We start from the raw sequence: 20,901 nt of genomic DNA on the forward strand, positions 1-20,901 counted from the left end.
ATTTCGGTTTATTTTAATAAATATTAGGCATTACGTAAAAACCATTAGCAATTCTAAAATTTATCGTGTATAAAAATTGAATACAATATACAACGTTTTTGGTACATAATTTGATAGATATTTTTACTTTATTATAGAAAAGCATATTAATAGATTTAATTCATCAGGTTAAAAGTGATTACATACAAAAGAAAAACCTTTAAGTTGTGAAAATCACGAGGAGTTTCAAAAATGACTAGAACTGTATTAAAATCGTCAATTGTAATTTTTTTAGCAAAAACATTAATTTTTTTTTCAAGTATGCTCTCTGTCTTGATGTTGAAAATCTAAAAAATAAAATATTAGCATATTAATTTTGTCTGACCCAAAAACGCATAGAACGCAAAAACGGCTGTATCCAAAACGGTGTCCAGGTTTTCCCCTTGAAATTTTAAGTACGATTTTGTAGAAATAATTGGATTGGTAAGTTTGAAAAAGTAAAACAGAAAAATGACATGTTTTTCTTTAAATATTTATTTTCACGTTTTTATTAAAAAAAATAATTGTCGCAATTTCCATTACTGAAATATTATTAGTCAATAATGCCAACTATTTTTGTTTACAGGTCAGTCACTTTTGGCTTTGGAATTTGTTGCGTTTTTGCAACTTGTCAATAAAAATGGTGTTTGTCAGTTAAAGGAAAACTCCCACTATCTTGTGTTTTAAATTTAGTAATTTGTTGGAGAAATGAATTTGGGCGAAGCAAACGTTCATGGCAATGGGCTGTTATACGCCGGTTTCAACCAGGATCAAGGTGGGTGGTGAGCAACAGCCGCATGTGTTTGGCAATTGCTGTCGGGGGACATTGTTTTTAAAATCAATAGTTTTAATTCTGATGTTAACATTGCAGGTTGTTTTGCGTGCGGCATGGAGAATGGTTTCCGAGTTTACAATTGTGATCCATTGAAGGAGAAAGAGCGGCAGGATTTTACTGAAGGAGGACTGGCTTATGTCGAGATGTTGTTTCGTTGCAACTACCTAGCGTTGGTGGGAGGTGGATCGAAACCTTTATATCCACCAAATAGAGGTCAGTTTCCCTAATAATATATTATTTTATCCTATTCATGGTTTGGGTTTATATGGAGTTAATTCCTTTTCTAAAAGAAAAAAAAACAAACGAAAATGTGGTTTCTGGGTCTTAACTAAAAATCGTAGGTACCTTTCTAAATTCGACTTTCAGCGTTTTATCCTTTATCAAACATAGTGGGAGATAAATGAGTGTTCCGTCTGTGCTGGCTCCAGTCGCATTCGGGAACATAATTGTAAAGATTTTTTTTAATCAGAACATTAAAAAAAATGTTTTGAATTTAAATTCACACTGCTGTAGTAGGGTTAAGAATTGTTAAGAAAGTACAAACATCTAATACAATATTAAGAACCCAGCTTGATAAATTGTAAGGGTTGCTGATTTTCTGTAAATGAAAATTATAAAATTCAAAATGTTGTGTTATTGATCACTCCTTGACTTACCCTGAAAACAGCATTTCAGAATTATTGGTTTTTTAAAATTATTGTTTAGAGGTTACATTAGGTAGCTTGTGCAGTGACTCAGCCGTTGCCGTAATGGTGACTTGATACTAGCCAGTGTTGCGGCTGACGCCACAGTGTGCTTTATTAGCGTAGCCAAGACTTGTTTTCCACAAGAGGTATCCCTGATCCTGTTGTCACTGCCCTACTGTGTACTTGATTTTAGCCCAACTTGATCTTTAATTCTCCAGATATCTTTAGTAATACATCCAATCAGAGATATTTTTGTAAAAGACAGGGATGTTTAATTTCAGTACGTTATGGCCAGGGCCTAGATTGTTTTCGACCCAAATTGGTTTTCCAGCCTAATTAAGCATAATTTCCACCCTATTTGTGCCTTATTACGGTGGAAAACAGTTTTGTACCCAGCTATAAAGTACTGACATTAAACATCCCTGACTTTTAGAAAACATTCTTGGCTATCTGTCGTTGAAAACAGTCTCTTCTACACTAATAAAGCACATCATGGCGTAGCATCTCACAGCTCTGCAACTCACTGTACTGCCACAGCACAAAAAAAAGCGGAACAAAATCAAACGGCATAATCACAAAGCATGTCCTCGACCTACCTGCTCGTACCCTGCCATCGCACCGTCAACCACTACCATTTGAATCCTCAATAGATTATTTTTTACTGAAAATTAGTTGAAACCGAATCCAAGCAGAGTAGATTATAGAGAAGCAACAATCAGGTTTTTTTTTATTTTAAAAATTAATTAAATAAATAAATTTAGGTATTTTATCAGTAGAGCTCTACAAATGACTACTACCATATTTTTTAGATTTACATTTTTTTCTCTCCCTAATTAGCCTTTATTTTTAATATTTATGTTTAATTTGTGAATAAAATATTTTTATTTTACTATTTTTATTTATTGCCTGAAAATTCCATGTAGTTACAGAGAAAAAATCATGTTGTGGCTCTCTATAAAATTTGGAGAATCTGTGTACTTAATATTTGGCTCATCTCACTGGAAAGTCTGTTGACCCCTGGCCTAAACAAACCTTACTAGCAGCCTTTCCTCCCTTGCAACGTTCGACTCAGCTCCGAGGGCCTGTGCGTCTCCCCTCTTGCCCTTCCCTTCTCCTCCACATACCCTGCCCTGCATCTTCTCCAGCTCTTGCTCCTCCGTCGCCACGTGTGGACCCCAGGCCCCACCGCATACTTCGTCACTGTCCGGGTCAACCTTTACCTTCCTTCCCATACCCTTCCATGTCCTGCCAGGCAGACCGACTGCCCCTCTCCCCTTCTTGTGCACTTTCTGAACCTGCTTCTCGCATCCCGGCTTGTTCTGTAGAGTTACCCCTCCCGGTACTTGTATTCATCTTCCTCCCTTATCTCCGGCCCCTTCTAGCAAAACAATTTCCTTACTACCTAAATTAAAATGGTAAATAAATGGTGAACTACTGAAGTATCACAATGCCCTCTTAGCTAGTGTCAAGAAATAATATAATAATTTTGAAATTTTTTTTCTGGAAATGAAGCTCTACAAAATAACAAAAAAAAAAAAAAAGTTAAAATTAATAATATTGCAAATACAAATAAATTTTTATGTTCGCTAATCAGTGAAGGCATACATGAGTAGTCACTTCTTGAAAATACCTAAGTGGAATTATTATTAAGTGAAAGGTTGGTTTACATATTATCAATGTAGCTGACCACCCTAACCAACCATTCACTTAGGGCGCGGTTACACGGGAGTCTGAACTACTTCAGGTGAACATGTTCAGCTATTGAGTGCGGTTACACACAGTCTGAACATGTTTCGTTGGAGGCCATTTCCCATTTAACTTAAACAGGTTGGCAAAGTAGTTCAGATCGACATATCTTCTACATTAGCCTCTGATTGGCTGGTTAGAATATAAACAGTCCTTTGCGGAAATTCTAGATGGAATGTGTTTCTGGCACAAGTTCGAGGAATATTTTACCGAATGCAACAAAAAAATTCAACAGATAATTATATATATATATATATTTTTTAATTGATCCTGAACTTAATTTTCTTAAAACTGAGATAGGTACTCTCGCTCAAAAAATAATAAAAAATAATTTTAAAGATTTACTGTGCATGTTGTTTGAATTCCCGATTTGTAAAAAAATATTGAGCAATATGTAAACACATTTCATTTCTGCTGATAATGCTATATAAACAAGTGAGAAAATCCCGCGTTTTCTGGATACAATTACAAAATAGAGATCAACAACACAGTCATTCGTTGACAGTAGACAATCGGTTTTAGAGCTAAACACACTTTTCAGCAACTACCGTGTAACCGTACACTTTCGCGTTTGCAAACATGTTTACTTAAACATGTTCACCTGAAGTTGTTCAGGGTCCCGTGTAACCGCGCCCTTAGTTACTGTTTGTCTTGTTTCCTAGAAGCAGTGAGACTATGAAGGTATAATGTATGTAGGTTCTCCAGTCATTCTCTCACCTCTCTCCCCCCACCGTCCTCTCCCGCCCGACACAGTGGGTGGTGGGTTGCACCGTGTGTGGTGGCTGCCCGCCAGTGATGGTGTGGGACGACCTGAAGAAGGCGCCGGTGATCGCGCTGGAGTTCAGCGCGCCTGTGCGCGGCGTGCGGCTGCGCAGGGACCGGATCGTGGTGGTGCTGGAGGGCGTCATCAAGGTGTACACATTCACGCAGACGCCGCAGCAGCTGCACGTCTTTGAGACCAACCCCAACCCCAAAGGTGAGCGCGCTTCGTCTGGCGGCCCTCGCTTGCGTGCCCCATGAGGCTGACTCTCTGTATGGCTGCCCTCGCTTGCGTGCCCCTGTGGCTGACTCTCTGTCTGGCGGCCCTCGCTTGCGTGCCCCTGTAGCTGACTCTCTGTCTGGCGGCCCTCGCTTGCGTGCCCCTGTAGCTGACTCTCTGTCTGGTGGCCCTCGCTTGCGTGCCCCATGTGGCTGACTCTCTGTCTGGCGGCCCTCGCTTGCGTGCCCCATGTGGCTGACTCTCTGTCTGGCGGCCTTCGCTTGCGTGCCCCTGTGGCTGACTCTGTCTGGCGGCCCTCGCTTGCGTGCCCCTGTAGCTGACTCTCTGTCTGGCGGCCTTCGCTTGCGTGCCCCATGTGGCTGACACTCTGTCTGGCGGCCTTCGCTTGCGTGCCCCTGTAGCTGACTCTCTGTCTGGCGGCCCTCGTTTGCGTGCCCCTGTAGCTGACTCTCTGTCTGGCGGCCCTCGCTTGCGTGCCCCTGTAGCTGACTCTCTGTCTGGCGGCCCTCGCTTGCGTGCCCCTGTAGCTGACTCTCTGTCTGGCGGCCCTCGCTTGCGTGCCCCATGTGGCTGACACTCTGTCTGGCGGCCCTCGCTTGCGTGCCCCTGTAGCTGACTCTCTGTCTGGCGGCCCTCGCTTGCGTGCCCCTGTAGCTGACTCTCTGTCTGGCGGCCCTCGCTTGCGTGCCCCTGTAGCTGACTCTCTGTCTGGCGGCCCTCGCTTGCGTGCCCCTGTAGCTGACTCTCTGTCTGGCGGCCCTCGCTTGCGTGCCCCTGTAGCTGACTCTCTGTCTGGCGGCCCTCGCTTGCGTGCCCCATGTGGCTGACTCTCTGTCTGGCGGCCCTCGCTTGCGTGCCCCATGTGGCTGACTCTCTGTCTGGCGGCCCTCGTTTGCGTGCCCCATGTGGCTAACTCTCTGTCTGGCGGCCCTCGCTTGCGTGCCCCATGTGGCTGACACTCTGTCTGGCGGCCTTCGCTTGCGTGCCCCATTTGGCTGACTCTCTGTCTGGCGGCCCTCGCTTGCGTGCCCCTGTAGCTGACTCTCTGTCTGGCGGCCCTCGCTTGCATGCCCCTGTAGCTGACTCTCTGTCTGGCGGCCCTCGCTTGCGTGCCCCATGTGGCTGACACTCTGTCTGGCGGCCCTCGCTTGCGTGCCCCTGTAGCTGACTCTCTGTCTGGCGGCCCTCGTTTGCGTGCCCCATGTGGCTGACTCTCTGTCTGGCGGCCTTCGCTTGCATGCCCCTGTGGCTGACTCTCTCCAGATATATTCTATTGCCACATCGACAAGTGAAATTAACATTGTCGCAAGTCTGACAGCTCGGTAAGGTTATTTTTTTATTTTTGCACTCAGACACGTGTATTTGTGCAAACATGTACACAGGTTTTGAACATGCTATCAATGCAATTAAAATACCACGGTAAATGGTCTTTTAATTCGGCATCATGCAATCCGGCACCAATGAAGTCACCCTGGATCAGATTTTTTTTCAAGTGGATTCCAGTGGTTTTACCTTTGCCCACCGCTGCTGGTGGTTTTAGTAGTTTGCTCAGAGTGAAAGTGTTTCCCTGTTTCACAGAAGGTTACATGACACATTTGTTACATGTGTTTTTTCCTGTTTAAACTAAGTTGATGTTCAATAATCTCGTAAAATTGTTAATTGAACATAGATTAAAGACCTTTTGACAGTAATATAAAAAATTCTTAAATCTAAAAATCTGTATATATGTGTGTATTGTTTTGGTTTCCTTCGATAGCCAAGCAGTATTTCCTTATTTTAGTAGTAATAACACTAATCATATTATTAGGCTATTGTTTCTACTGTTTACAGACTGTGATTGAGTAGATACTTCTCTATGTTTGAAATTTTTTTTGTTAGTTTTAACTGTTTTAATCTCTTTTTCCCATTAAATATGCATTTGTAGGTGTTACTTTAGTTATGTGAAAGCATGTCGGGCTTGCGTGTGGGAGGTATGGTACTGATTCCAGCTGCCTGCACTGGGGTTAGTTTTCTTCCAGTGTTTACCATCCACGCTCCAGGCGGGCGAAAGCCTTCAATATGTTCCTTGTCATCCACACCCTGATCCAGACTTGGCTAAGAGCTATGTGCAAGCACCTCGATAGCTAAAATATAAAAATTATGTAGGGTGGCATCATGAAGTCATTTGTGAATATTGTTGTACTTCACATTCTTGTTAAAAAAAAAAACAGTGTATTGATAAAATCCTATGATTGCTCTGTGAAACCACTTACCTAAACTTACCATTGTTGTGTATACACAGTGCCGTAATATTTCTAGACATGTTCTAGGTATGTATTTTATTTTAAGAAGGTAAAACTGTTTGTAATTTTTTTTCTTTAATTTATGTAAATAGTAACAATACATGTGTATGTACTTTACATTGTTATGACTTGACATACTCTATATCCCAAAGCCTTGACTCCCATGTGGGATCCATTGAAAAAATAAATAAATAAATAAAAGTTGGCAGTTGTAGTCTGTATGCCAGTGTTTGTATGCAATTCTTTTAAAAATGTAAAGTGTCCAAATGTATGCTTGGCAATGAGTGTAGTGTTGTTGTTGTGTGTGCGGTGACACTGCTGTGTGAAGTAAGGCGCGGTTTTTGCCCTGGTGTGACAGGGCTGTGCGTGCTTTGCCCGAACAGCAACAACTCGTTGTTGGCTTTCCCCGGCCGCAAGGCGGGGCACGTGCAGGTGGTGGACCTGGCCAACACGGAGAAGGCCCCCCTCGACATTGTGGCCCACGAGGCGGGGCTCAGCTGCATCGCTCTCAACCTGCAGGGCACCCGCCTCGCCACCGCCTCCGACAAGGTACTGTCTGCACGCCGAGTACTACCTTTGAATATATATATATACTGTATAGAAGTCGCGAGTGGATAGGATTTACTCTACGTTTTTCAGGAGCGTATGATGAGCAGCTTGGGAACTTCACCCCTGCAGTGCGCTGCCGTAACGCCCTGTATGGTTGTTATTTACACGTTAGAGCGCAGTACTGTCGCCCGCTGTCATTCCCCGCACCCCCCACCTACCATTCACTGCAGCTCAAGGTCGTTCGACGGGAGGGGGAAGGGGTGTTTGAAGAGTTCGACACTTGTCCGCTAGGGACCACCACAAGTTGATGCCCTAGAGATGGTGGCGATTGCGGCGGTGAATTAACCAACTACCTCAAAACCGTATTAGAAATTTTAACCTGGGCTGGCGACTTCTATACAGTATATATATATTCAAAGGTACTACTAGCTCGCTGTAGGAAAGGTTTCGGTGGTGCTATATGGAATAAGATTTTTAATGTTAGCAAGTCTCGTAGTGTTGGTCTTTCAACGGTGAGCACCATTGACTGTACTGCAAACTAAGAGTGACACACACTATAAAAGTGGTCAGAATACGTAGGTGTCAAACAGGGGCACAACAACTAAATTTCCAAAGGGGGGGCAATATACCTATTTATAAAGAATCATCGATCCCCCCTCTATTGAAGCAGGGGCTTGGGGGTCCTCCCCCAGGAAAATTTGTATTTCAAGGTGGAAAATGGTGCTATTTAAGCAGTTTTACTATCTAAAAATTGATTACACCGCACTTTCTTTGCCCCTGTTTGCCCCCACTTCAAGGTTTCAGAGGGGGGGAAAAATACTCTTGCCCCCCCCCCCCCCCCTCCTTTGTTGTTGCGCCCCTGGTATCAAACTTAACACCTTTCATGGCTCAAATTTGTAACCAGTTAGTCTATACTCAACTGTTATAAGGCCCACTATAATTATGAAGGTCTTTTTGTGCCAAACCGTTGTTGTTACCTTAAATTAAAGGGTTGTTTAATGGAAGGTCTTAATTCAGCACATTCAGGATGATGGTTTTGCCAGATTATCAAACAAAGTATAGTTATAATAAGAATACCCAATGTGAAAATGTGCAATATAACCCTCCATAAAAGAGGAAACACTACTGAAATGAAAACCAACAGTAACGATAAACTCGGAGAGAATTGAAATTGCTGGCAGCGCAGTATTGCAACCTGTAGGCCAAGGTTAAAGCTGGTAATCCACCCAAAAAATTACTGAGCGTGGGAGGCAGAATATGCCGAACCGTAGAACGCTGGATTAAATACCTTCATTCGTCTACCTGGTGTGTGTGCTACCTTCGTACAAGAAGTCACAATGTCTGTTGTTACTTTTTTTTTTTAGTTGAGCTTAACGTTTTGTCAAGGAGGTTGCTAGCGATGGTAACACACATCTTGGGGCAGGGATATTGGGGAAGGAATTGGCCTAGGCATGTTGTAATGAACCAACACAGCTTTTGTCCGAGTGATTTGGGAAACCTTTGAGAAATTAAATCAGGATTTTTTGACCTGTATTCAATCCGGATGCTCTGTAATTTCTTAGTAATTATTTTTGCTACATTAGATATCTTTTTTCGTATAGATTTGTCTTTCCTTGAATTTATTTTTATATAGTTTTTGGGATTGTCAGCCCATGTTATTTCATATTTAAAAATTTTTGTTTGACATTATGCTTTTTTTTTCCCTTAAGTTGATATATATTTGTGTTATAAGCATTTGAACCAAACAATTAGTCAATTGTACAGTTTGTAATTAAATTTAAAAAAAAAACTTAGAACTTAGAAGTGCCGTTTGATTTTGTTGTTTTAATACCCATATTTAAAAAAATAAAATAAAACTGATAGGTAACCTTCCATGTTATTGAATGAATAAATTATGTTTTGATGAAATGCACGAGGGATGATATTAGAATTCTTTAAAGTAATGACGGAATGCATCAAAGGGTGTGAACGGGAGTACTCTGAAAACACACCAGCCCATGGCAATTTCCCCATCATTTCCTGCTTGCCAAAAATCAGAGTTTGCCACAGCTGAGAATCAAATTCAGTTTGCCCTACTGGTGAACAGGATATTCTCGGCCTCCTACTTTTGAATGTTTTGTGTGAGCGACATGCATTCGGTGCCTAGTGAGTGTCACTTTGTTATTGTCTTGAGAACTCCCCAGGAGATGGCAATGGCTCAGGGCTGAACTAGCTGGTGAAAATTTAGATGTTTTGGTGTACAGGGGACGCTGATTCGAGTGTTTGACACTGCGACAGGATCCAAGCTGAGTGAGCTGAGACGCGGAGCTAACACGGCCAACATCTACTGGTGAGTGTCATTGGTGCTTCTGTGCTGTCTTCACCTCGTTCTCTCTGTAATAGGTCATCAATGTTATATTTAGTGATGGGTCGATTCCGATTCCGGAATCGGTCGGTTCCACCGATTCCACTATAATAGTGGGATTCAGAATACAATGGTTTTGGAATCGACCATGACCGATTCTTGCATTGTTTTTAAGTTTGCAAAATAAATATCCTACGCAACGTAAGAAAATATTAAAATGCATGCAAATATAATTTTTAAACTACATAATACAATCTTTTTTTTACGGAACTGATTTACGAATTACGGTGATTAACGTATTTATTTACTTGCACCGCCATTTTCTCGACAGTACAAATGCAATATCTATTTTCCCGCTTTAAGCGAAAGCATTTTTCGGAAATTACGTTGCAGCAGCACTGCATTTAATAGTAAACCTTCAAAAATAATTGGACAAAACCATAAATGTTTAAAGAAAATTATGTAAATGTAAACGGCAAGTAAAATAATGTAAACGTTAACTATTTGATCATTGCATCTACATTTGCCATTGTAAACAACCTAATTTTTTTTTGTGCTACCTGCCATGGTAAACCATGCGGCCATGAACCAAATATTTGGTGACGTGAACGTGAAAATATAAGATGTTTCACATCTCTGCACTTTAAAGAATTAAAATGAACTAATTTTTGAATGAGATTTTACCCAAATTCACAGTGGATTACTGCGACCATATTAAAATAAGTTTAAAAGCAACATAACCAAATTGCTGTAAATCGGCGTTCTTGTGCGTGTTCAGCGATGCTCGTTTTACATTTTAGATATATTTTGGAAAGGCAGTTGGCTAATCTGAATTTCCAAACATTGCTGCTGAAACGTTCGTAAATTTTTATTACCAAACATAAACAATCTTTTGAAAGTAGTTGTGTTAATTTAACAGAATTGTTTCCGATAAATTTCTGAAATGAATTAAATGTTAACACGCGATTATTTGAAGAGTTTAAATATTTTGTGTAAGAAAATCTCACCATAAAATGTGGAAATTTTGAGATGCTAAAACATGCACAGAATTTCTTACTCAAGAACCGAAAATTTATTTTCTCTTTACGGTTGTGAAGAACTGCAAGACTGGATGGATTTATTCTTTTCACCAAGTGAGATACGGTAATTCAGTTCTAGGTAATATATTAAAACGTAAGCATATCTGACATTTTATTTTAGTGTGGTGCATATTTGTTTCTGGTCATTTCCATCATAATGAGATAATAAAGTTTTATTTTTACATTTCCCTCTTTTTATTTTTTTTAACCCTGGTCCCTTGAAATATGTCTAAACGTGGTTATATTGTTATTTTATTTGGATCATTATTTAGTTGTGCTAGAAAATAAAATGATTAACCTAACCGTACAAACCTCTTTTTTTACAATTAATTAATTGAGTTTATAATGTAAGGTATCTAAAGTTTGTTAAGTTATAACATTACTTACAATTTATGTTATAAGACATCTTTGATTATTGGCAGTGTTTGAACACGTGTTTTGTCTAACTATATGCAAGGTTAAAAGGCCAAATTGTGCTAGAAATTCAAGGTAGCGTAACTTGATGGTAATGAACATACTTTTTAACATTATATAAGCTGTATATAATGTTAATTTCTGCACAGAAACTGAAACACAACGCAATTACATTTTTAAAATCATAAACAACCTTTTTTTCCTGAGTATATTACTCTGTTAAACATTGTCAGATAAAAATTAAGGAATCGGAATCGGATTCAAAGAATCGACCCTTTAATTTAATAATCGAAAATGGAATCTGAATCGGTATATTTTAGGAATCGGCCCAACACTAGTTATATTTAATGGCCATTTCAATTTGGCACTGTTTGTCATGGAAAAAATTTAAAAAAATAAAAAATACGAAGATAACATATTCACAGAAAACAAGACTGAATCAGCTGATGTCGGACAAACGGAACCAATGATGAAGCTAAACAAGTATTATTGACAACACGACGGCGACAGCTCCATACAGCATGTCTCATCCTTGGTTTGAAGTGTGCATTTTAATGGACTTTAATTTTTTTCTTTCCACTACACAATTTTTACCATTAGCAGTATGCTCAGTTGCCAGGTATACACATTTAAAAAAAAAAAAAACAGTTTTAGGCAGACTTTTATAATGTATTGAAAAGAATTTTCAAATATCACAAATTTGTATTATTTAAAGGTAAATTTTGAATGAGAGATTTGGAAAATTTATTTAATTTTTGTATTTCATCAAGCACATCATTTGATGATACAATTTTACTTTTAAGGAGACATAACTGAAAGATGCTATCATGGTTTCAACCATTTTTGTGAACAAATTTTTTTTTATAAAATTTAATATTAAAAATGTTGGCTCTGTTTGAGAATAGTACATATTAATGGAGTGCCTCGTCATTAGTAGTACTGACTGCTGCAAATAGTTTCTCCTGTGAACTAATGATAGGTGGGTGATTTTGAATTTTTTCTTTCTTTCAAATGACTACAAATAATATTAATATTGTCAATAGATACTATTTTATGGTGTTCGAAAAATAAACCATTTCTGATTAAAAAAATTATATATATATATATATATAAACTTATTATAACTGACGAATGTATACAAAATAATATTCGTAATGTTAACATGGCGGGTAGTATCACTCTGACAACAGTGGGTGCTGTACTCTGTCCTATAGTGTGAGACCCACCATAGCTCTGTGTGTAATGTCCTAACTCTCATGGTTGCAGCATTAATTTCAACAATGACTCGTCGTGGCTGTGCGTGTCTAGCGACCACGGAACGGTGCACGTGTTCGCGGTGGAAGACCAAAAACTTAACAAACAATCCAGGTGGCGTAATCATTGAGATTGAATGTGTATTTTGCATGTGCTATACTAAAAAAAAACAATCAGGGTGTCTAGCCTCAGGAATAAACAAGTAAAACTGATCATTGTAGGAAATAAAATTATATTTTAAAAAACTAAAAAAACATGCTTTCTGTGTTGTATGAACTAAAAAGTAAAAAAAAAAAAATCATTAAATTTAAGTAATTTGTTCAAAAGCGAAAGAATGAACTACAACTATGTAGAACTTTTTTTTTTTTTTTAGTTAGCTTAAAATAAGAATAAAGTAATAAACAAAACAATTTTAATGAAAAAAAGTATGGGGTGTTCACTTCTTTCATTTTCATAGTGACTTATTCCTAAAGAATAGCCATTTGTGGTAGAAAATTAAAGACATCTTTATTGAAGCATGCATTTCTCTCTTCTTTCATTTTCTTAATGACTATCCTAATAAATAGACATTAGTGTTAGAAAATTTAAGACAACTGATATCAAGCACAATTACGGGCGCAATGTTTTTCAAATCCCTTCCAAACTGATACATAAAATCTAGTAGTGGAAAATCTCGGTCGATTTCATTAATGGGTCATATCCGACTAAAGAAGTAGAAATGGGTAAGGTTTATTGAAAAACTTATAACTCCGATAATATAATGAATATCACATCAGTTTGAACGTATTATAACTCATAGCAGTAATTCCAAAAAAGGGGTTGAAAAAACTAGGATTGGAGAATAAAAAAAATAAAAAAATCATAACTCCCTTCGTAGGCATAACATCGATTTCGTACAAATTGTTTATTAATTTTTATTTGAATGACAAAATTTTTCGTAAAAATTATAAGATTTACAAACAATTTGGACAAATTCGATGGTGTGTCTAAGAACAGAGTTATGGTTTTTTTTGGTCCTCCGACTCTTGTTTTTTAAACTCCTTGCAGTTATGGTTTGTGTTATAAAAAACTTATTCGCTCCTGAGATTTTTGTATTACTCTTACGAGTCATAGTACTTTAAAACGGATGTGATATTTTTCACATAATGGGAGTTAGCGATTTTTCTGTTGTTTTTTTTTCCAAAAACCTTCACCATTTCTACCGTTTTAGTCGGATATTGCCCATTAAATAATTTGACCAAGATTTTACAAGTTTATATTTTATGTATCAGTCAAATGAAAAACTATATAAAAATTTTCCAGAAGTGGCACAATCTACCTAAAAATAAACTTTGAATTAAAAACTAAACCATAAAATTTGTCTCTACTTATTGAGCATTGAGGAAAGTGGATGGATATCCCACTATGGTCTGCAGTACTTATTCGTTACGTGCAGGGTATTGGTGAGGAATACCTGCTGATTGCACGTGTGTGCTTGCAGTCTGGCCTCTGCCACATTCCTGCCAAAGTACTTCAGCTCTAGTTGGAGCTTCTGCAAGTTCCAAGTGCCTGGCGGACCCCAGTGCATGTGTGCCTTTGGAGCGGATAACAACTCTGTCATTGGTGAGTCCCGTCGTTTCTCACGTGCGCACTAGGCCACATTTGTAAGTAAATTATGTAATCATGTGGAAGTGGAAAAACTAGTGAATTTTAACGTATGAACGCTTAAATGCAAAAAAAAATATTACTGTGATGATTTGCACATTATACCTGTTGTTTTCCACGAACTCGTGTTTACATTTAGTCTCCTTTGCGAAAAATTAGACTTTTAATGATTGACTATTATTTTATTGAATAGGAAAATAAAGCAACTGGATGGAATAATCAGTCTAACATTGGTGCTTGATGAAAAAGTTGCTTAGTATTGGAACATATGTAAATGAAAATGAAAATGAATCAGTATCCCAGAGGATCAAATGTATTACAGTTTGGCAAAACATACAGTGCTGGACAAAGGCTACTATTTCAAGTATATGTCGCATTGTTTAATATATAAAATAGGGATGGGACGAATCCACATTTTGGTCGAATCCGAATCCTTGTTCGAATCCTCAGTGTTTATCATCGAATCTCGAATCCCAGTCCCACACTAAACTTCACCACATGTTATTAAAAAAAATCACACATTTATTTTAAAAAATTACATAGGCCTATGTATTAAAAAAAATCAAATATGTATTTATAAAATTATAAAATAGGTGCATAGTGTATACACCTGATATAAAATAGAGACAAATAACCTCAAAAACCACACACGTAAGTTTGCATCTGTCCAATTCTCTGTTAAATTAATCCTTCCTATGTTTTCAATAAAATACGTTTGTATAACAGACACCATTTAAAAAAAGTTACATTTTTTCTGCAATGTTATATTATTGAAGGTTGGAAATGATCAAGTAGTTATACTAATTGACAAAATGCAGCGTAGTTTATCTTATGTTTGTGCTATTTCCGTTACCTTTATAATATAGTTTAGGTATACAATTTTCTAGAGCTGGACGAACCTCAGTTCTTTGGTTTCGAACCGAGCCGAACCGAACCTCATACAGAAATAATTGTTTTGAATTAAAATGAACCAATGACCAGCATTTTGGCCTTTAACTGAGTGGTGAGAAAGAAAGGTTCTCCAGCCATATGTAAAATTAAAACATTATATAGCTTAGCTTATATATATACCAACTTTTAATTCATGAAGAAGTTACATCTAAATTTCAAAGACTATCTTCCTTTTTCAGTGTACACTAACCTTCATTTAAAAAAAATATTATAAAGATGACGAACATTCAGCATAAGGCCACATAACATATTTTTGTGGTAGACATAACCTAACATTTTTAATAAGTAAAACTTTTTAATAGGACATCAAAAAAAAAGGCGAATGTGAATTAAGTTACCTATCTACATTACAAAACCCGCTGACTGCAGTTGCTGTTTTCTTGGAAGAATGTTGCTCGTCAGAAGAAACTTTAGACTTTTTTTTGGGGTGGTTCTGGGTCATCCGGGTCGTCATTATCTTTTCTCCATTTGGAAAACTTAAACGACGTTAGCCTGCTCATCGCAAATCACCTCTAGAACAATAATATTGTAAACGTAACGCAAAAAGTGTGGTTATAGAAATTTGCGTCAGAAAAGAGAAAACACGAGAAATAATGATGGCTGCCGCGACTACGCTAGTCAACTTAGTACCGTATTGTAAAATTTACTGGACCAGTACTTTTAATACACAAGATTAAATTAATACTTTCACTACCTGACTGTTATAACCAAAAAGGCCAAAGAAAATAAATACATCCCAGTAATTTAAAATACGTAATTTACGTAATCATTTCCTACCGCATTTGTCTTGTGTTAACTTGATCACGTTAGTTTTGCCGAAATACGAGAGTTCTCGTACATGCGCTTTAGTTTAACGCATGGGGTACGCAATCTTTGGTGATTTTACAACGCTTCTCGTACACGCACTATAGTTAAAGGTATAATATACAATACCTTTGGCATTTGTATGATAGTTTATTTTACGTAGTACGACAAATGCATACAAAATTCTCTAAAGTAAACAAAAAACAAAGCGCGCCTATATGAAAAAATGCTATGCGAGTTATGCGACAATTAATAAAATTTTTTTTTAAATTTTGTCTGCGCTTGAAACTGTTTTGGCGACGATTATGCGATAAAAGTCGGAATATTACAAGTAATAGAATTTTGTTGAGCTGTTTTGTGAATGGTCTCAAATGGGGGTTAGAAAATTAGAAAAACGTATTTTTTTTTTAAACGAACGTTCGGTTTTTCGAATATATTTTAAGAGGTTTTGAACTGAACCGAACTTAAGGGTTCGGTTCGGTTCGAAATTTTCAAACTTCGCCCAGCACTACAATTTTCAATTACTACCTAAAACTCTTAAAAACCCACCTCGAATCCCACCTCGAATCCCACCTCGGATCCTACGAATCCTCGAATCCATAGGATTCGGTATATTTGACGAATCCAAGATTCAAAAATCCCATCCCTAATATAAAACATTTATTTTTTAATAGGCTGTCGTGCACCTGTTAAAAATGAATTAGTCACTGAATATACAAGTAAACATAAAATCCAAATCCAAATGAAGAGAAAAAACTAGAAAAAGAGAGAGGGCACCAGCACCACGCCTAGGCCCGGAAGCGTGCGTAATGTGAAATAATTTTTTTATGTTAAAAAATGACAATTTGTTAAATGGTAAGACTTTAATTTTTTTACATGATGTGTTACACTTAAAATCAGGGCTCGATTTTAGCGCCTGTCCGCCTGCCCGGGACAGGCAAAATCTCGTCCGGGCAGGCAAAATAATAAAGGCAACTGTCCGGTGGACAGGTGCAACTTGTGATGCCGAGGTTATTCGCACGTACTAATGCAGCAGAGGTGATTAATAACATTTATGCGACCGCGACCGCAAATAAAACGTCTTTGACAATATATATAAATAAACAATAATGGCTGCTCTTTTGTGACGGACGACTCTGGCTATTGTATACCGCGGGGAAAAAAAGTAGGTTATGTACAAACCGTGCTGAAATCTTCTGAATCATAATTCTTAAAATCTTACGTTCACATCATGATTCACGTAACATAGTCGTATTCGTATGCTAGAGATGAAAAACGTCTCACACCGATGATGTTTGTTTTTGTTGCCATGTTTTAATATTAATTTCGTTGCAGTGCAGCCAACAATTACGTAATTTACCGTTGTATACTTTCAAAATATAATTTTTTAAATTTATTGTCTTTATAAATCGCGACATTACTAATTCCTTGCTCTACTTTAACATAGTTTGTTAACAGAAAAGCGTTTTCGCGTGGTTAACATTTCACGGCGTACTCCAGATGCAGCTGACAGTGGCCGCAGTAACTGCGACTGCTTGAAAATTTGCCTGTCAACTGTTGCATCAAAAAATAAACATTACTTGTTTACAGAGGACACTGTAATCTTTTACAGTTTATCTTGTCACTGCGATTGTTTAAGTATTTAATTAACTGCGTTACACAATGTAGAAATTCATTACTGGTGCTTCAAAACCACCAGAAAAGAAAAGAAAAACGGACGAGGACAAGTCAGAATATAATGTTAAATATGACAAAATCGCCCGGTCCCGTACCTTTTTAACGTCTTGGTGTTCCGAGTTTCTTTGGCTTCGTTACGACATAGAAACAAAACAAATGTTTTGCAAAGTCTGCGAAACACATTCAAAATCATCTGGATCAGTTTTTGTTACGGGCTGCTCAAGTTTTCGCAAGGAAAACCTAACGTCGCATGCTACAAGCAGTGCCCACAACAAGTCTCAAGATATGGAAGATGCAATACTGACAAAACCTGGACAATCCAAAGCAGAGATGACCTTACAAAGTATTCAAAAGGATGTTTTTACTAAACTGGAAATACTGTTTCGTACGTCTCATGCCCTGGCTAAACATGGGCGACCTTTCACAGACTTTGTTTGGCAGTGTATACTTGTCACAAAGAAAGGCCTGGATGTTGGTAATACTTACCGCACTGACAAGAAGTGCAAAGAATTTTTGGGTTCCATTGCAGAAATAGAACGCCAGGAATTGGAAAATAACTTAAGAAGTGCACCATATATTTCAGTAATGTGTGATGAGTCTACAGACAGTGCTGTACAAGAACAGGTCATTGTTTATATAAGGTTTGCTGTTAAAGGGGTAATACATTGTAAGTTTGTAGGTGTTAAACATGTAGAAAGGCCTAATGCAGCCCTTATTTATGACTGCATATTGTGTGTTTTAAATGAGTATTGTGGGTTCACCATTTCAGATTTAAAGCTGCATTTGGTAGGCTTTGCAAGTGATGGTGCAGCAGTGATGCGAGGATTGCATAATGGAGTTAGTACCAAATTGAAGCAATCAATTCAGCCCAATTTGGTTGCTATACATTGTCTAGCACACCGTCTTGAGTATGAAAATGTACTCTCTCTCATTGATCTTGTGCTATCCCTGCCAGCTCACACTGCAGATTATGAGCGAGGGTTCTCGCTCATGAAGTCTATGAAGACAGACTGGCGAAACTGTCTAAATGATGATACACTGTCTGCCGTCATGCGTGTTCAAATACAGTCACCTTCTGAAAGTGAGTTTGATCCAGCACCAGCAATAAATCTCTGGTATCATAATGTTCAGAGAAAACGTCGACCCTTTCAGCCTCCTTATCGAAGATGTTCAAGACAGAATCAGCCAAGTAATTCATGCATTGACTCAGACAGTGACTCGTCTGAAAATGATGATTAAATAAGGATGTTAAGTGTGTGATAAAAATAGGTGCAAAATATAGCAAAAATCCTTTTTTCTCACTTTTTCAGCGACTTTGAAATTTTTTTTATTTGGGTAAAACAGCGGACAGGCAAATTGGATGGCGGACAGGCAAATTTTCGATTACACCTGTCCGTTGGACAGGTTATAATAGTCCTTAAAATCTAGCCCTGCTTAAAATATAGTTTTACAAAAATGCAGACATAAGTACTCATTAGTGTAAAAATCTGTGAAAACTTGCCAAATTGAAAACACTTAGCAAGGATTTCAACGTGGTCAGAATAGACTGAGAGCACATAAATTTTCCAGGTGATTGTGTTTGAAACTTATTTTAAAATTTAAAAAAAAAAGTATGGTGGTGTTATATTCATTGATGTTAAAAGTTTTGTGAAGCAAAAAGGCATAGTGTGCTCGAGATATAATTCCAAAACTTGTGTGGTTTTTTTTTTTTTTTTACAGTGATCTGCGCAGATGGGAGCTACTACAAATTTGTGTTCAACAACAAAGGCGAGTGTTCGCGTGATGTGTACGCCCAGTTCCTGGAGGTGACAGACGACAAGGTGTAGTGGTTGTGTCGCCAGTGTGTTTCGTTACTGCTTGCTTCTTCGGAGAACTTATAGTACAAGCTGCGGCTAGGCTTGCCATCATCGTGACACGCAAGTCTAAATGCCCATGTAGCTTATTGTATACAGAATTCCCAGCATTTTGCTGCGTTTTGCAACATCTGGTGTTCTTGTTATTTGAGAGATTGCACTTCTTTGGATGTTCAGTGCTTAAGAACTTTAAAATTTAAATTATTTGTAATTATAGGTTATTCAGGGGTGCCCACAAGGGGGGGGGTAACGACGCAGACTGCGTCATCAAAATTTCAGGGGGGGGGGGGGGGGTGGTAGAAAGACGAGAAAAATGTATATATATATTATTTACATAATTATAGCTTCTAATGTGAAAATACGTTTCTGGTGCTTTGATAAATGAAAGGGATCTTGTAAATCAAATTGGCAACCCCGCACTTTTCTCAACAAAAGCAGTTTGGCATCTGTCGGTTCAGGATGGAAATATTACCTGATATGACCAAAATTATTATTAGAAAATCAGTTTCAATTAATGCAAAATGTGATAAAATATAATACTAAAAAAGTATAATATTATAAAATAATTGAGTAAATCATTGAGAAAATGGCATAAAAGATTTCGCGGGGGGGGGGAGGGGCACCTCTGGGTTGTTGCTGTCGCTCATTAGCGACACAAACATATGATGTGGTTTTTAGCATACTTAAGAAACTTGTGTATATGTGAATTATGTGAATAATGTTGTTACATAAATTATATTTATATATTTCTCAGCTTTTGGAGCCAGACCATAGAACTGGTTACTTCCCTCAAGCTACAAAGGTAAAGCCTTTCTTCTAAAAGACTGCATATAAATGTGTACTTGTTGAATTTGAACTCCTCATTTTCTTTGTAGAATATATTTTATTTGTTACATTATTTTAGTATTTTTATTTCTTGTCACGTATATGGTTTTTAAGTTACTTCTTGGTACACACTGTTATGGTGCACATTTATAAATTGATTGGATTTATTCAACCAGGAAAAAATAAATTATTAATTGATTTTACACCTACTTTTGGAAAATTATTTTATTGCAATTCTCGTTAGTTGTCTTAAGAGTGTATTTTTGTTTCCCGAATAATATTTTTTTGGAATGCATTGAAATCATTTATATTGGTGTAAATTGTGATGCTGGCTTTGTGTTTACTTAAGTTTGGCAACTTTGGAGGTAAAAACTTAAAGAAATCAATACTACGTATTTTAAGATGAGGGTGTTCGTTGACACTTCGGGTATCTCAAAGTAAACATAAGCTTCGTCACGACACAGACTCACTCACACAATGGTTCCATTATCACTCACCATGACTATTAGGTCTTTACCCTTATCTTTCAATTCACATGATGCAGCTGTTTCGTGCAACATCCTGAATTATTATAATTTCCTTAAGTTGCTTATTGAAACATGAATTTACTAATGGAGGATGGGAAATTTAATTTTTTAATACAGATGTATATAAATAAGATAATTTAATACGTAATAGGTAACTGTGAACATATGGTGTCATTGAACTTTTATGACGACTTGCTGATATTTGAACCATTGTGGCAGCCACATGTCAGAGTAAAATTAATAATAGTCGATTAAAAATTGCGACTAACTGTTCAGCTCAGAAAAAAACTTATGATCCTCAAGATTGCTTTTTCTCCCCCTTATTGATCAAGGATACAAAAAAAAAAGATAGTGGGGGTGTGCTGTCTCAGCAGCAAAATTTTGTACGATTCATCAACACAATATTTTTTCTT

The 20,901-nt window shown here is 37.7% G+C and overlaps 1 protein-coding gene across 1 annotated transcript; it reads left to right on the forward strand.

Annotated features, from left to right (window-relative positions):
• The first annotated feature begins 396 nt into the window (after nt 1-396).
• LOC134537596 (WD repeat domain phosphoinositide-interacting protein 3) lies at nt 397-20,170 on the forward strand. Its single transcript, XM_063378191.1, has 9 exons — nt 397-462; nt 605-793; nt 890-1,066; nt 4,079-4,261; nt 6,926-7,116; nt 9,360-9,445; nt 12,220-12,321; nt 13,688-13,809; nt 19,003-20,170. The coding sequence occupies exons 2-9, from the start codon at nt 727-729 to the stop codon at nt 19,107-19,109; spliced, it is 1,035 nt and encodes a 344-aa protein (XP_063234261.1). The 5' UTR covers nt 397-462; nt 605-726; the 3' UTR covers nt 19,110-20,170.
• Nucleotides 20,171-20,901: the final 731 nt, after the last annotated feature.

Source organism: Bacillus rossius, chromosome 12 (assembly GCF_032445375.1).
Source record: "Bacillus rossius redtenbacheri isolate Brsri chromosome 12, Brsri_v3, whole genome shotgun sequence".
Lineage (NCBI taxonomy): Eukaryota > Metazoa > Arthropoda > Insecta > Phasmatodea > Bacillidae > Bacillus > Bacillus rossius.

Coding starts and splice junctions, on each gene's coding strand:
- LOC134537596 (XM_063378191.1), top strand. CDS start 727: ATGAATTTGGGCGAAGCAAACGTTCATGGCAATGGGCTGTTATACGCC. Junction 1,067..4,078: donor TTTATATCCACCAAATAGAG/GTCAGTTTCCCT, acceptor GCTGCCCGCCAG/TGATGGTGTGGGACGACCTG. Junction 13,810..19,002: donor GGATAACAACTCTGTCATTG/GTGAGTCCCGTC, acceptor TTTTTTTTACAG/TGATCTGCGCAGATGGGAGC.